This window comes from Stegostoma tigrinum, chromosome 6, assembly GCF_030684315.1.
Source record: "Stegostoma tigrinum isolate sSteTig4 chromosome 6, sSteTig4.hap1, whole genome shotgun sequence".
NCBI classification, from domain to species: domain Eukaryota; kingdom Metazoa; phylum Chordata; class Chondrichthyes; order Orectolobiformes; family Stegostomatidae; genus Stegostoma; species Stegostoma tigrinum.
The window spans coordinates 2,211,528-2,225,578 of NC_081359.1; the positions used below are offsets into that span (position 1 = coordinate 2,211,528).

The 14,051-nt window shown below is 43.6% G+C and overlaps 1 protein-coding gene across 1 annotated transcript in view; it reads right to left on the minus strand.

The window, feature by feature from the left end:
* The window catches only part of LOC125453436 (uncharacterized), a 221,303-nt gene that overhangs the window by 124,856 nt on the left and 82,396 nt on the right, over positions 1 to 14,051 (minus strand). Inside the window, exons 14-19 of the mRNA XM_048533047.2 lie at positions 11,613 to 11,768; positions 8,052 to 8,196; positions 4,359 to 4,504; positions 2,613 to 2,766; positions 2,408 to 2,508; positions 139 to 237 (exon numbers count right to left, since the gene is read on the minus strand). Coding sequence (XP_048389004.2) covers positions 139 to 237; positions 2,408 to 2,508; positions 2,613 to 2,766; positions 4,359 to 4,504; positions 8,052 to 8,196; positions 11,613 to 11,768 — 801 coding nt within the window. The remainder of the gene's footprint in view (positions 1 to 138; positions 238 to 2,407; positions 2,509 to 2,612; positions 2,767 to 4,358; positions 4,505 to 8,051; positions 8,197 to 11,612; positions 11,769 to 14,051) is intronic.

Sequence of the window (14,051 nt, forward strand, 5' to 3'; positions counted from 1 at the left end):
TGCAGTTCCCATTATCAGTGATTAAGCTTTGTTGAGTAGCTAATTTTGTTTAATACCGATGATTATATATCCATCTTCTCAAAGCAACATTCTCTAATGTGTTGGAATACAGCGAGGTGGTAGAAAGACATGTCAATTATTCACAGCCTAGCCATGGTCGTCGTTCAAAGCTTCGTGTCAGCATTTTAAACTGGTTGAATACATGCACAGAAGATCCAGTTATGAGGAAATATCTCCCTGTCAAATGGAAAAGAAATGTAATTATTATTTGCTTAAAACATGGGAACCAAATTTCATTGTAAGGTTCATCATTGTCGTGTTATACGTCTGGCAAGTGACCAGGAGAACTTCCTGTCTAACAGTATTGTGAGTCTACCCACACCAAATGGGCTGCAGTGGTTCAAGAAGGCCGCTCACCGCCACCTTCTCAAGGGCAACTAGAAGTGGGCAATAAACGCTGGGCCCAGCCAGGGTCACCCACAATCATTTAAAGTTTTGGCAAAGATCTGTAGCTCAGGCTGTGGGTGATATTGTTGACTTGCTCACCGAGCTGGGCTTGTTCTCATTCAGGCATTTCATCACCGCGCTGGATGACATCATCAGTGGAGCCTCCGATGAAGCGATGTTATTCTACGCTGCTTGGAATTAGTACTGTCCGGTCCATCCTGGTGAATAGTCTACTCCCTGGCTGGGGCCATGTACTTTATACCTCGGTTTCTGAATCATCTCCTTTAGCCACTCCTTCTCTTGCTGCCATTGTACCTGGTAATTTTGGACAATATGGCCCAGTTGCCTACACCTGCAGCACTGCACCGCTCAAGTCCAACATGCTGACTCCTTGTTGCCACCTTTGCCACATCATTCGATGTTTGATACCACGCTGTGTAGAGTATCTGGTGCTTTATACACCCAGGTGTTGTCACTCAACTCTGTTGTTTTGCTGGTGGCCAACCCTATGGGGGTACCAATTTTGAAAGCTGCCTTGCAATCCAGGTCTGTCTCTGTTAGTAGCTATCATTAGATAGCTTTGCGTTGGATGCTAGAAATGGCCCCACAAGGCATCTTGGAGGAATCCTCTGAACTTCCAAAGCTCTGCTAATCTCTTTTAAGGTAGCCACAAATTGGGCAATGGACTCTCCTTTGTGATTGGACCCAATGGTACCCCAGAAAACCAGTGTCGTTACATCTTGGCCAATTTATTCGCCATTAAGAGTGCATTAAAATGTTTGGGGTACAGAGCAGCTTGCTGTCTCTTCATCAAATGGCACCACCACTCCAAATGTTGGTTTGGTTTGGTTTTCTGACACTCGACTCTAGTAGCCAATTGCATCCCGAATCCCCTCTGTGGCTGCTGCCTGCATTAGCCACTCCCTGTCTGACTGTGTTTGTGTGCTGTTCTTCCCTGGTACTGACCACAGCCTGAGTTCCCTCACATCCACTTCTCTCAACATTACCCCCATATTTTGCTACTCTGTTTCCAAAATCCGGGTGATGCCCTTCCTCCCAACGAGGTTGGTGGAGGGTGCATTTGAATAGGGAATACTTTATTGTGCATCCTCTCAGCTCCACAGTCAGTTTTAGACAATCTCCTCTAGCTCCTGCTCAATGTCACCTGACCCTTAAGGAGGGAAGTCACACCCAGCTACATACATAACATGAACAATTCTTCATAAGACAAGCCCTTCATTTCCACAGTTATTACTGTAAACCTCCTCTAGGCCCTTCCATTGCCAACACATCCTTCCTGAGATATGGGGACCAAAACTGTTCATAATATTCTAAATGTGATCAGACCAGAACCTTATACAGCCTCAGCAGTACGTCTCTGCTCATATATTCTCATCCTCTTGAAATAAATACTAACATTGCATTTGCCTTCCTACCTGCCAACTGAACTTGGATGCTAACCTTAAGGCAATCCCAAACTAGGAATCCTGAGTCCTTTTGCACTTCAGATTTCCGAAGCCTTTCCCCATGATTAAAGTGGTCTATGCTTCTACTCTTCTGACCAAAGCCCAGGCGGAGATTTAAGTCTCAGAGCATCGCTGAGGAAGTCCATTTTCTCAGTTGCTGTTTTATTCAAGGAATGTTTAGCTAATTCATCTGGTCTCAAACTCATTTGAGGATTGAAAGCAATACAAATCAGGCATAATGAGAGTTTAGAACTGGAGGGTCCCAGTTTTGAATTTCAAAATACATGTGGAGCATTCATGAATGTGCAGATAAGAAAAAAAATTGCATTATATATTTCAGTTTTTTTAGGCTTTGATTAAAGCCAGGATGAGTCAAAACTAAAGCAATAAATTTCATGCAGTTGTCATGTTAATGCTGTTCCAAAGAGATTACCTACATTATCAGTATTGAATGTTGCAGCCAGATTGTGGCTGATGCACATAATAAAACTTACTTCGTGTTTGAAGAGCTGCATCAACATTGGAAATTCCTTCAAATACGTCACTTATTAATCTCGGGCTCCTGCTGCTCATTTGTTTTCGTCGTATGTTATAACTAAAGAAAAAAATACAAGATGTTGTCTGGTCTGTCCTCTGAGCAAGACACACAACAAAAGCAACAGAAAACCAGTTGAGGATTATTTTATATGAAGCCAATACCTCCAAAATTGATCTCCTACAAAGAACAGTATTTTTCTTCCAATGTTCAATGCAGCATCTATTTTAGTAACGTTACTTGGAAAACCAAAATCAGTGATGTTCCTTGGGAATCCTGGCTTCAGTAAAGTCCTACAAAAATTCCAGTACTGAGATCCTGTACAATGATCAACATTCGTTTAAAACATAAGCATAAAATGATTGATTAAACCCAACACCCAATCTTATGGCACATCAGAATACAAAGTGGTATACATTTCAGATCTCACATTGAACGCTGGCATCAATGGACTGTTATGGTACTCCAAATATTGGGAATAACTGATATAATAATCAACTATGAGGAGGAACATGAAATCATAACTTGGAAATCAAGACTGGAAGGCTGATCATAATAATTCTACACATAGTAATAAACTCTCTCAAAATGCCTGTACATTCAGCAATGCCCACGTGGCTCAATGCCTTCACTATTGTAATAGGAAATAAATAAGCAAGACTGTCTGTGCTACTCTCAGTTGCTGATTACTTATACAGAGATCAGTCTTTCAAGTTGATCCTGACTTCACCGTCTGCATTGTGTATGAAAATGTGAGCAATTGGAATGGAATTTCCAGGGAGCTAATGGAAGAAATTAGTGTTGATTCATTCAAATACAATTAGACCAATTACACAAAATAATACCTTGGGTTTCAGTACATTAATTTGAAACGTAGCATGTGATGAGTGTAACATGACTAGGAGGGAAAAGGGGAAGTGGAATCAAATAGCTGTGAAATAGTCACCTGCATCACTAAAAGCACGAAGAGAGATGTTTCCAGCCATTTCCACCAACGCTGTGTCACTACACAGGTGTCAGGAAATGGTATTGGTGTACAGTGGGTGCACTGTTATTGTGTTGTTTGGTCATGATCGCATGTTTTGGACTGTGCAGGACAAGATCACCTCCTTTCATAATCACTGCCAGACGATGATACAGCTACTTTTGAGACCATTTCTGAAATAGTTGTCAAAATGATCCACAAGAGGAAGCAGCTGCTGATCAACATGAACAGATGCCTTCACAAAGTCACGCAGGTGCAAAATATGGCCCACCCCTAGTCTTATCCAGCCCACGTGTTTGGGGCCAGAATTCTGGATGTTGGCCTTCATCATGTCCACAATGATGGAGAGGCCTTTCATTGTAACAAAAATCCAGGCCTTTGCCAATTAGATCTCCAGAATTTGCTGCTCAGTTCATGCCTTGTAGCTGTTTACTTCCCATCACTGTCATCTCACCTGCAAGTTATTTTTGTGATCTTGCTGGGCTTGCATATTATTTGACCACTAAACTCAGCCTAGATATGTTTTTGACATTGTAATCATTGTTCATGTAATGCTAATTCAATTAATCAATCTTCTCTGCCCAGAAGGGGAACAATTTGAAATATTGACTCAATTTTCCTGCTTGTAATCAATTTGTCTTCATGACGTTAAACATGAAGTCCCAGATGAGCATTGCCACAATTAACTCTTGTTCCAGCAAGCTACAATCCAAACTACATACTAACTCAACAATGAAGGTAAACATTGAACTTTTTGCATATACTGCAGCAAGTCTTGATCCATGTATTACACTTAATTTAAGTGAAACTCTGGATAAAACTGTAAAACATAGGTGATGTATGGCCATTATGCATCAAAGACAATGTAATATTCCTGGTATGGTAATAGATTCATTACAAAAAAAATCAATAGGAAAAGTGTAACCTGTAAAAAAAATAATATTCTGTCTGTTTCTGAAGCATCTCCTTCTGCCGATTTGAACAGTGACAGCAGCATCAATGTTTGACCTGATAGCTGGCCAAGTGCCATTAACTGGCCAAATCCTCGAACCACGTGAAAACCGAAAGAACCTGCAAGACAATGATGAATGTTGCATCAGTGGTGAGCCTGATGTGCTGGGCTAATTTTCTACATTTCTGTTGATAGCTGGAATTCTGAGCCATCAGCATGTAATCAGAACATCCGAAATATCCTTTAGCTCGTCTTTATTGTGGAAAGCTTTCTGTGCTGGCTACGTATAGCAAAGTTGTAAACATCTTAGTCAGAAGTTTATATTATTATTTTGAGTTGTTTCATTTCAGTGAATTCAACATGAAATTGGCCAACCAGACAAAGCACAGATTTTGGGCAGTGCATAGCAAGCTCCCAAAAGATTAAGAGGGTGGGTCGCCGGATTCACAATGTTAGCTCTGATTTCTCTCTACGGATGCTGCCAGACCTGCCGAGCTTTTCCAGCAATTCCTGTTTTTGTTACCAAATGATTGTGCTCAGAGCTAGGCCAGGCCACACTCCTGGCCATGCGACCCCAACATTGAAATCCAAACATGTCAATTGGTTCAGTAATTCAAAGGGCTTTTAACAGTGAGGCCGCTTTAGATGCAAGGACATTGATCAGAGCACTTCGGAAACTTATAGATATTTCAATCTCTTAGGTTGTGATTAAACTGAGAACTGAGTAACAAATGCAATGACCAAATGCTTTTTAAAATTAAGTTTTGAATCATGGAAGACTTTCAGTTTGGTGAATGGTAAATCAATCTTGAGTGGAAACTTAAGCAATTAGAATATTTCTGAAATTTGATCTCATAATGAGCACAACTTATTCTCAAGTTAATGATTGTATCCAAAATGGAAATTCTTATCTGCACTTTTTAAATGTATTTATGAAGTTACTGCATGCAGAAATCTTTCTCCATAAAGGACTCTATAGCAGATAAAAAACAATCTGATGGTCGATGCTTTTTCTAAAGGAAGCTCAATCATGGAAATAGTGCTGTCCAGTGAGTATAAACGGGAACTGCCAGTGATCTGAACAAAATACATTGTACTAAAAGTAACAACTCCAGCAGAATCTGGAAAACAGTGAAAGCAAGTAAACAATATGGGTTAAAGCCTTTGTCAGTTACAGGTACCTCTGCCAGATACTGAATTACTCGACTTCTCACACATTGATTCTCCCAAATACAGATATTGTACTATTGTGCTTGTTACCAATAATTTGTAACACATTATGGATAACATTAAATTCAAGAGACGACTCCTTTTGCAAATTTCAGGTATATCAACCATACTTCATCCATCGAATCACATTTGAGGATTCTCATAATGGACCACCGGCAGTTCTGATGAGACTGCCAGAAGGTTATGTGAAATTTATACAGAAAGTGCTGGAAATCGTCAGTAATCTAGCATCATCTATCTGATCACACATATCAAAAACCGAAAACTCCTCCGGTAGGTGCACAGTAGTGCATATCTATACTACCCACTGATACAGCCTCCATCACTGTATCAGATCAGAGACTGCTTCCTACCACCTTCCCAAGAACATTTAGGGATGGGTAGGAGATGCAAGACAAGCCAGCAACAGTCTCTCTCAAACACACTGCCTCTCTCTCACGCACACTGCCTCTCTCTCACGCACACTCCCTCTCCCTCACGCACACTCCCTCTCCCTCACGCACACTCCCTCTCCCTCACGCACACTCCCTCTCCCTCACGCACACTCCCTCTCTCTCACGCACACTCCCTCTTTCTCACACACTCTCCCTCTCTCTCACAGGCACACTCCCTCTCTCTCACATGCACACTCCCTCTCTCTCAAACACACTCTCTCATGCACACACTCCCTCTTCCTCACACACACACACACACTGCCTCTCTCTCACGCACACTGCCTCTCTCTCACGCACACTGCCTCTCTCTCACACACACTGCCTCTCTCTCACATACACACTCCCTCTCTCTCACATACAAACTCCCTCTCTCTCACATACACACTCCCTCTCTCTCTCATGCACTCACTCCCTCTCTCTCAAACACACTGTCTCTCTCATGCACACACTCCCTCTCCCTCTCTCACACAAACTCACGCACACTGCCTCTCTCTCACGCACACTGCCTCTCTCTCACACACACTCCCTCTCTCTCACATACACACTCCCTCTCTCTCACACACACACTCCCTCTCTCTCTCATGCACTCACTCCCTCTCTCTCAAACACACTGTCTCTCTCATGCACACATTCCCTCTCCCTCTCTCACACAAACTCATGCACACTGCCTCTCTCTCACGCACACTGCCTCTCTCTCACACACACTGCCTCTGTCTCACACACACACTCCCTCTCTCTCATACACACTCCCTCTCTCTCACACACACACTCCCTCTCTCTCTCATGCACTCACTCCCTCTCTCTCGAACACACTCTCTCTCTCATGCACACACTCCCTCTCTCACACAAACACACGCACACTGCCCCTCTCTCGCGCACACTCCGTCTCTCTCACACACGCTCCGTCTCTCTCACACACACTCCGTCTCTCTCACACACACACACTGCCTCTCTCACACACACTCCGTCTCTCTCTCACACACACTCCCTCTCTCTCACATACACACTCCCTCTCTCTCTCTCTCTCATGCACACACTCCCTCTCCCTCACACGCACACACACTCCCTCTCTTTCACACACACACTGCCTCTCTCTCACACACACACTCCCTCTCTCTCTCACACACACCTTCTCTCTCCCTCGCACACACTCCCTCTCTCCCTCGCACACACTCCCTCTCTCACACACATACACACTCTCATATGCACACACACACTCTCCCTCTCTCACACACGCACACTCGCTCTCTCACATACACACTCCCTCACATACACACTCCCTCCCCCACACACACTCTCTCTCTCACAGACATACACACTCTCACAAGCACATACACTCCCTCTCTCTCACATACACGCTCCCTCTCTATTATACATACACTCCATCTCACACACCTTCTCTCACATACATACTCCCTCTCTCTCACACACATATACTCACACTCACACACACACTCACACTAACACACACTATCACACGCACAGTCACACTGACACACACACACACTCACACGAAAGCTCTCTCACACCTGTACACTCACACACACACACACACACTCACAGTAACACACACACAGTCTCTCATACACACAGTCTCTCACATATACACACACTCACACACACACACACACAAAACACACACACACACACACACACACTCATACTCACACACACTCATACACACACAGACACACTCTCACACCCGTACACACACACACACACACTCCAACTATTCAGTGCAGCTTGGACATCAGACATTATCCCACTGGACAGTAAACAGCTGCTGACAGTGGGAAATGTCCCTGCCCTGTGCTCCTTGGTGCTGCCAAGGACGTGCAGCCTGAGCTCCTCAACACCTCGGATGTCCTGCTGCTGGGAAAACAAGATGCTCTTGTTCTCTTACAAAAGTTAAAAACATCCCACCTGAATCTGATTCTGTCTTAATTTGTATGGTGTAACAATTATAAAGCTAACAGAAGTATTTAGTAAGTAAGCTATTTACCCATTCTTGAATAAAATTACTCCGTTTCGTGTTACAAGAACAGCATCTGCAAGCAGATCTGGGTCACACGTCTGTGGCTGGTCAGTTGTAGTCTCGCCTGTTGCCTGGGTTGTAGTCTCGCCTGTTGCCTGGGTTGTAGTCTCGCCTGTTGCCTGGGTTGTAGTCTCGCCTGTTGCCTGTGTTGCAGTCTCGCCTGTTGTCTGTGTTGCAGTCTCGCCTGTTGTCTGGGTTGTAGTCTCGCCTGTTGTCTGGGTTGTAGTGTCTGTTGTTACAACTTTAGCTCCTAAATTGAAAGAAATATGGTTTAAAATCACATAAAATTCAAGGAAGTAATGAAAAAAAATTTATGAAGTGACTACAATAATTTGGAGATAATGGGAACTGCAGATGCTGGAGATTCCAAGATAATAAAATGTGAGGCTGGATGAACACAGCAGGGCCAAGCAGCATCCCAGGAGCACAAAAGCTGACGTTTCGGGCCTAGACCCTTCATCAGAGAGGGGCATGGGGTGAGGGTTCTGGAATAAATAGGGAGAGAGGGGGAGGGGGACCGAAGATGGAGAGAAAAGAAGACAGGTGGAGAGGAGAGTATAGGTGGGGAGGTAGGGAGGGGATAGGTCAGTCCAGGGAAGACGGACAGGTCAAGGAGGTGGGATGAGGTTAGTAGGTAGGAGATGGAGGTGCGGCTGGGGGTGGGAGGAAGGGATGGGTGAGAGGAAGAACCGGTTAGGGAGGCAGAGACAGGTTGGACTGGTTTTGGGAAGCAGTGGGTGGAGGGGAAGAGCTGGGCTGGTTGTGTGGTGCAGTGGGGGGAGGGGACGAACTGGGCTGGTTTTGGGGGTTTGCAACTGGGAGGTGCAGTTGTTTATTGCAAACCGAGCGGAGGTGTTCTGCAAAGCGGTCCCCAAGTCTCTGATGAAGGGCCCAGGCCCGAAACGTCAGCTTTTGTGCTCCTGGGATGCTGCTGGGCCTGCTGTGTTCATCCAGCCTCACATTTTATTACCATCTCCAGTGTAGTAGTGCAGCCTTCTGATCATCTGAAGAGGTAACAAAAACCTCACACCTGACACCAAACTCAAGCACAGGTGATGCCAGTGCTGCTGAAGACATCAGAGAAACGGCGAATGCCCAATGCACCACAATCCCTTGACAAATATCATGAACAACACTTTTGCAAGATCCATTGGCAGGATAGGCACTCCAGTATTAGTGGTCTCTCTTGGGGGCCACATCCCTAACATTGAGGCACAGGTTACAATCCTTCAGCTTTGTCGGGAGGGCCACATCATTTGCATGTCTGCCACCAAATATCCAAAGCAAGCTCTGTACTCCAAGTTTCCTCATGGCAAGTGGTTAGCAGGAGGGCATCCTCAAAGCCTCTATGTGAACATCTATTATCCCCACCAACTCCAGGGAATATCTAGCCCAGGACCCCTCAAACTGTAAAAAGAAACACGCACAAAGGGACCAAGTACCACAAGAATTTCTGACAAGCCCATCTGTATTCAGTGGAAGGACTGTATGAAAACCCAAAAGTTCCCCCTATCCATCTCTTCAGACAGCAGCTGTCCCAGCTGTGACAGTGTGTGTAATCAACCACTGAACAGTTTCTTTAGCTCAGGACCCACAACTCCAAGGCAGAAGAAAGTCCACCTCGGAGTTAACCAAAGGTAACTACTAATTTAAATATCTACTGCTCAAACATAAGTTAGAACTGGAAATATTTTCTCATGAGGTCGTGTGGTGGAAAGTTGCTTTTCAGACTAGTGGCCTGTGACTAGCGGTGTGGTGTGCCGCAGACAGCGGTGCTGGGCCCACTGCTTTTTGTCATTTATTTAAGTGATTTGGATGTGAACATACGAAGTATGGTTAGTAAGTTTGCAGATGCCAATAAAATTGGAGGTGTAGTGGACAGCAAAGAAGGTTATCTCAGAGCCCAATAGGACCTTGCTCAGATGGACCAATGGGCTGAGGAGTGGCAGGTGGAGTTTAATTTAGGTAAATGTGAGATGCCACATTTTGCAAAGGCATATCTTGGCATGATTTATACACTTAATGGTAGGGTCCTGGGGAGTATTGCTGAACAAAGAGACCTTGGAGCATACGTTCATAGATCTTTGAAAGTGGAGTCGCAGGTAGACAGTATAGTGAAGGCAGCGTTTGATATGCTTGCCTTTATTGGTCAATACATTGAGTATAGGAGTTGGGGGGCCATGTTGCACTGTACAGGACATTAGTTAGGCAACTTTTAGAATATTGTGTGCAATTCTGGTCTCTCTGCTAAAGGAGTGCAGAAAAGATTTGCAAGAATGGTTACAGAACTAAGGGGCTTATGAAGAGAGATTCAAGCCACTGAGGATGTTCTCCTTAAAAAGATTGATAGATTTGATAGCAGTGTTGAAAATCACGATGAATCAAGATAGATTCGATAGACCCAATATCCCACCGGCATAAGGATCAAGAATTAGAAACCACTGAGTTAAGGCAATAGCAAAAGAACCAAAAGAAACGTTAGAACTTTTTTACGCTTTGATTGTTTAAGGTCTGGACTGCAATGTGTCAGAGTATGATGGGGAAATTTCAACCACAACTTCCCAAAGGGAATTGAGTTAATGCTTTGAAAGAAAGTAAGTTACAGGATTACAGGAAAAGGATGGTGGGAGAGGGGGCATCGGCAGGTTTGGGGAGGAGTTAGGAAGTGGGACTACCTGAAATGCTTCTACAGAGTCTCTGAGTGATTATGACCAGCTGAATAGTACTCTGTTTCACTGTAAGCTGTCTCTGATTCTATATATATTCAGCAGGATGCTCTGTACAGGTTTCTTCCAATGTCCTGAAGAAATTAGCCTGGAAAGTTGATGGAAATCCCAGAAAAAAATGGCAATATGAAATATTCCTGTTGTTACTCCAAAGTTTTACTGATCACCTCCTGAGGAATTGAAAAGACAATGATGAAACCACTATGGAAATTGTCCTCCAAAATATCATTAAAAGGTAAAAGAAGCTAACCACCAAACCATGTAGAAGAATTAGAATAAATGACAAAAGTTTGGTTGTGAACAGTTAAGCCAGTTTTAACGGCTCAGAGAGTAATGACAGGGAGGAAGTTCTGAAGAAGATAATGCCAGAGGATAAAGGAAAACGATTAATGTATCGCCTATTGCTGGTGTTAAAGACTGGCGTGCGTAAGTTTCAGTTGTACTAGTTGACACCCAGTGAAGAAATCCTTAATTTTATATTATGCTAAATTCCTTGACATCTCCATGTTGGTGATCTTCTCCTGCTCTACACACTTCAACACATCTGTACCCCACAAATATTGGTCCCCGAGGATTCCTGCCTTGAATATCTCTACTTCTGTCGCTCACCATGGCTTTAAGCTCTGGAGTTTTCAGCTACAAATAACCTGTCTTGCCTCTGTTCAAACAGTGCTCTTTGCTCAAGCTTTTGGTATCCAGAGTTGAAATTCCTTTCAGGATTAGGTGTCAAACTTTGATTATTCACCTGCTTAGCATTTTAGATGCAAATACACTATATAAGTACGGTTCAATGTTGTTATACCGTATAAAACCTGGATTCCTTCAATATCATCAGTGTCAAGCTGAAATGGATCCATAAAAGAGTAGAAGGGAAACATCACAGCGCTTCGGACTTCAGAATGTCCAAGTCCCAGGGAGTGTCCAAATTCATGGGTGGCAACAATCTCCAAGTTGATTCCTAAAAAAAACACATCGAAACATTGTGTTCAAGGCTGGTTATATTAAAGTTTAATAAGTATAATTTCTTTTATTACTTCTAAATAGCTCTAAATAAGGCCTTTTACAACAACAGAAATTAAAGGTGAGAGGAGAAAAATTTACAAAGGACTGTGGGGTACACTCTTCATTTACAAAGAATGGTTCAAGTGTAGATTACAGGAGGAAGTGGTGGATGTTGGTACAATTAGAATGTTTAAAAGACATTTGGATAAGTTCATGTATGGGAAAGGTTTGGAGGGGTAGGGGCGAAAGGCAGGTAAGTGGGACGAGTTTAGTTTGAGAAGACTCTACAGCAGAAATTGCTAGAGACACTCAGCAGGGCTGGCAGCATCTGTGGAGAGAGAAATAGTTAATATGAAGTGCTGCAACCTTCTTCAGAAACCGAGCCCGTCTGCTGCCAGAGATAACAAAGTGTGGAGCTAGATGAACACAGCAGGCCAAGCAGCATCTTAGGAGCACAAAAGCTGATGTTTCGGGGCTAGACTCTCCATCAGAAGGGTCTAGGCCCGAAACATCAGCTTTTGTGCTCCTGAGGTGCTGCTTGGCCTGCTGTGTTCATCCAGCCTCACACTTTGTTATCTCAGATTCTCCAGCATCTGCAGTTCCCATTATCCTTTCCACTGCCAGACCTGCTGAGTTTCTCCGGTCACTTTTGTTTTCTCTTCAGACTTCTAGTGTCTGCAGTTTTTTGTTTTATTTTGTGTCGATTATGCATGTTGCTGTTGAAATTGATTCTAAAGTTACAGGTAAATAAATATATAGCGAGGAATTTTTTTGTTCATTCATGCTGTGTGGGCATCTCTGGCTGAGGCAGTATTTATTGACTACCCCAAATTGCCCCAGAGGGCAGCTAAGAGTCAGACACATTGCTGTAGGTCTGGAGTCACAAGTGGGCCAGAACAGGTAAGAATGGCAGTTTCTTTCCCTAAAGACATGAATGAACCTGATGGGAGTTTTATGACAATTAACAATGGTTCCATTTGGCCTGATACTTTTTTAAATTTCAGAATTTTGTTGATTTCAAATTTCACCATGGTGGGATTTGAACCCAATCCTCCACAAAATTAGCCTGTGGTTCTGGTCTATCAGCACAAAGACAATATCGCTGCACAATCCCCTTCTCCAAAGAGATAATAAAATGTGAGGCTGGATGAACACAGCAGGCCAAGCACCATCTGCTGCTTGGCCTGCTGTGTTCATCCAGCCTCACATTTTATTATCTTGGAATCTCCAGCATCTGCAGTTCCCATTACCCCTTCTCCAAAGAGATTCCTGCTTTCATCAAAATGTTTCTTACAGGTCTCGGATTTAGATTGCCTCAACCTTAAATGATCACAAGAATGAAAACCAGTAAATGATTTACTTGATTTCCAGTAGAACACATGTTGTGCTGGAAATCAAGTAAGTCAAATGTACTGGGTTGGCATGGTGGCTCGGTGGTTAGTACTGCTGCTGTAATGTGCTAGAGACCTGCATTCAATTCCAGCCTCAGGCAACTGCCTGTGTGGAGTTTGCACGTTCTCCCTGTGTCTGTGTGAGTTTTCTCCCACAGTTCAAAGATGTATAGGTTCAGTGGATTGGTCATTCTAAATTGCCATTAATGCCTGGGTATGTGTGGGCCAGGTGGATTAGCCAATGGAAATGCAAGGTTACAAGGATTGGACAGGAGGAGTGGTCTGGATGAGATGCGCTGTGGAGTGCTGAATGGCCTGCTTCCACACTGTGCAGATTCTATGATACTGAAAATTTAATCAATATACAATAAGATTAAATTTTCAGCTCCTTAACTTTGAATATAAAATCTGAAGCAATTAATTCAATGCACTCATACCATTCTAGCTGTTAAGCACAGAGGGAATTGAGAATACCTGAGAGTGAACATAGAACAGCACAGCACAGGAACAGGCCTTCCAGCCCACCATGTCTGTGCCAACCATGATACCATTCGAAACTAATCCTTTCTGCCTGCACATGCTCCATATCCTTCAATTCCTTGCTGGCCCATGTGACTGTCTAAATGCCTATTGAAGTAGTTAATATATCTGCTTCTATCACTTCCCCTGGCAGAGTTTTTCACCCCCTGTGTAAAAAAAAACTTGCCTTGCACACCTCCTTTAAACTTCACCCCTTGCACTTTAAACCTAAGTCCCTTAGTTTGTGGCGGGGTGGGGGGTGGGAGCGGGGAGAGAATATGGCTATCTATGCCTCTGGTAATTTTATATATTTCTATCAGGTTGCTCCA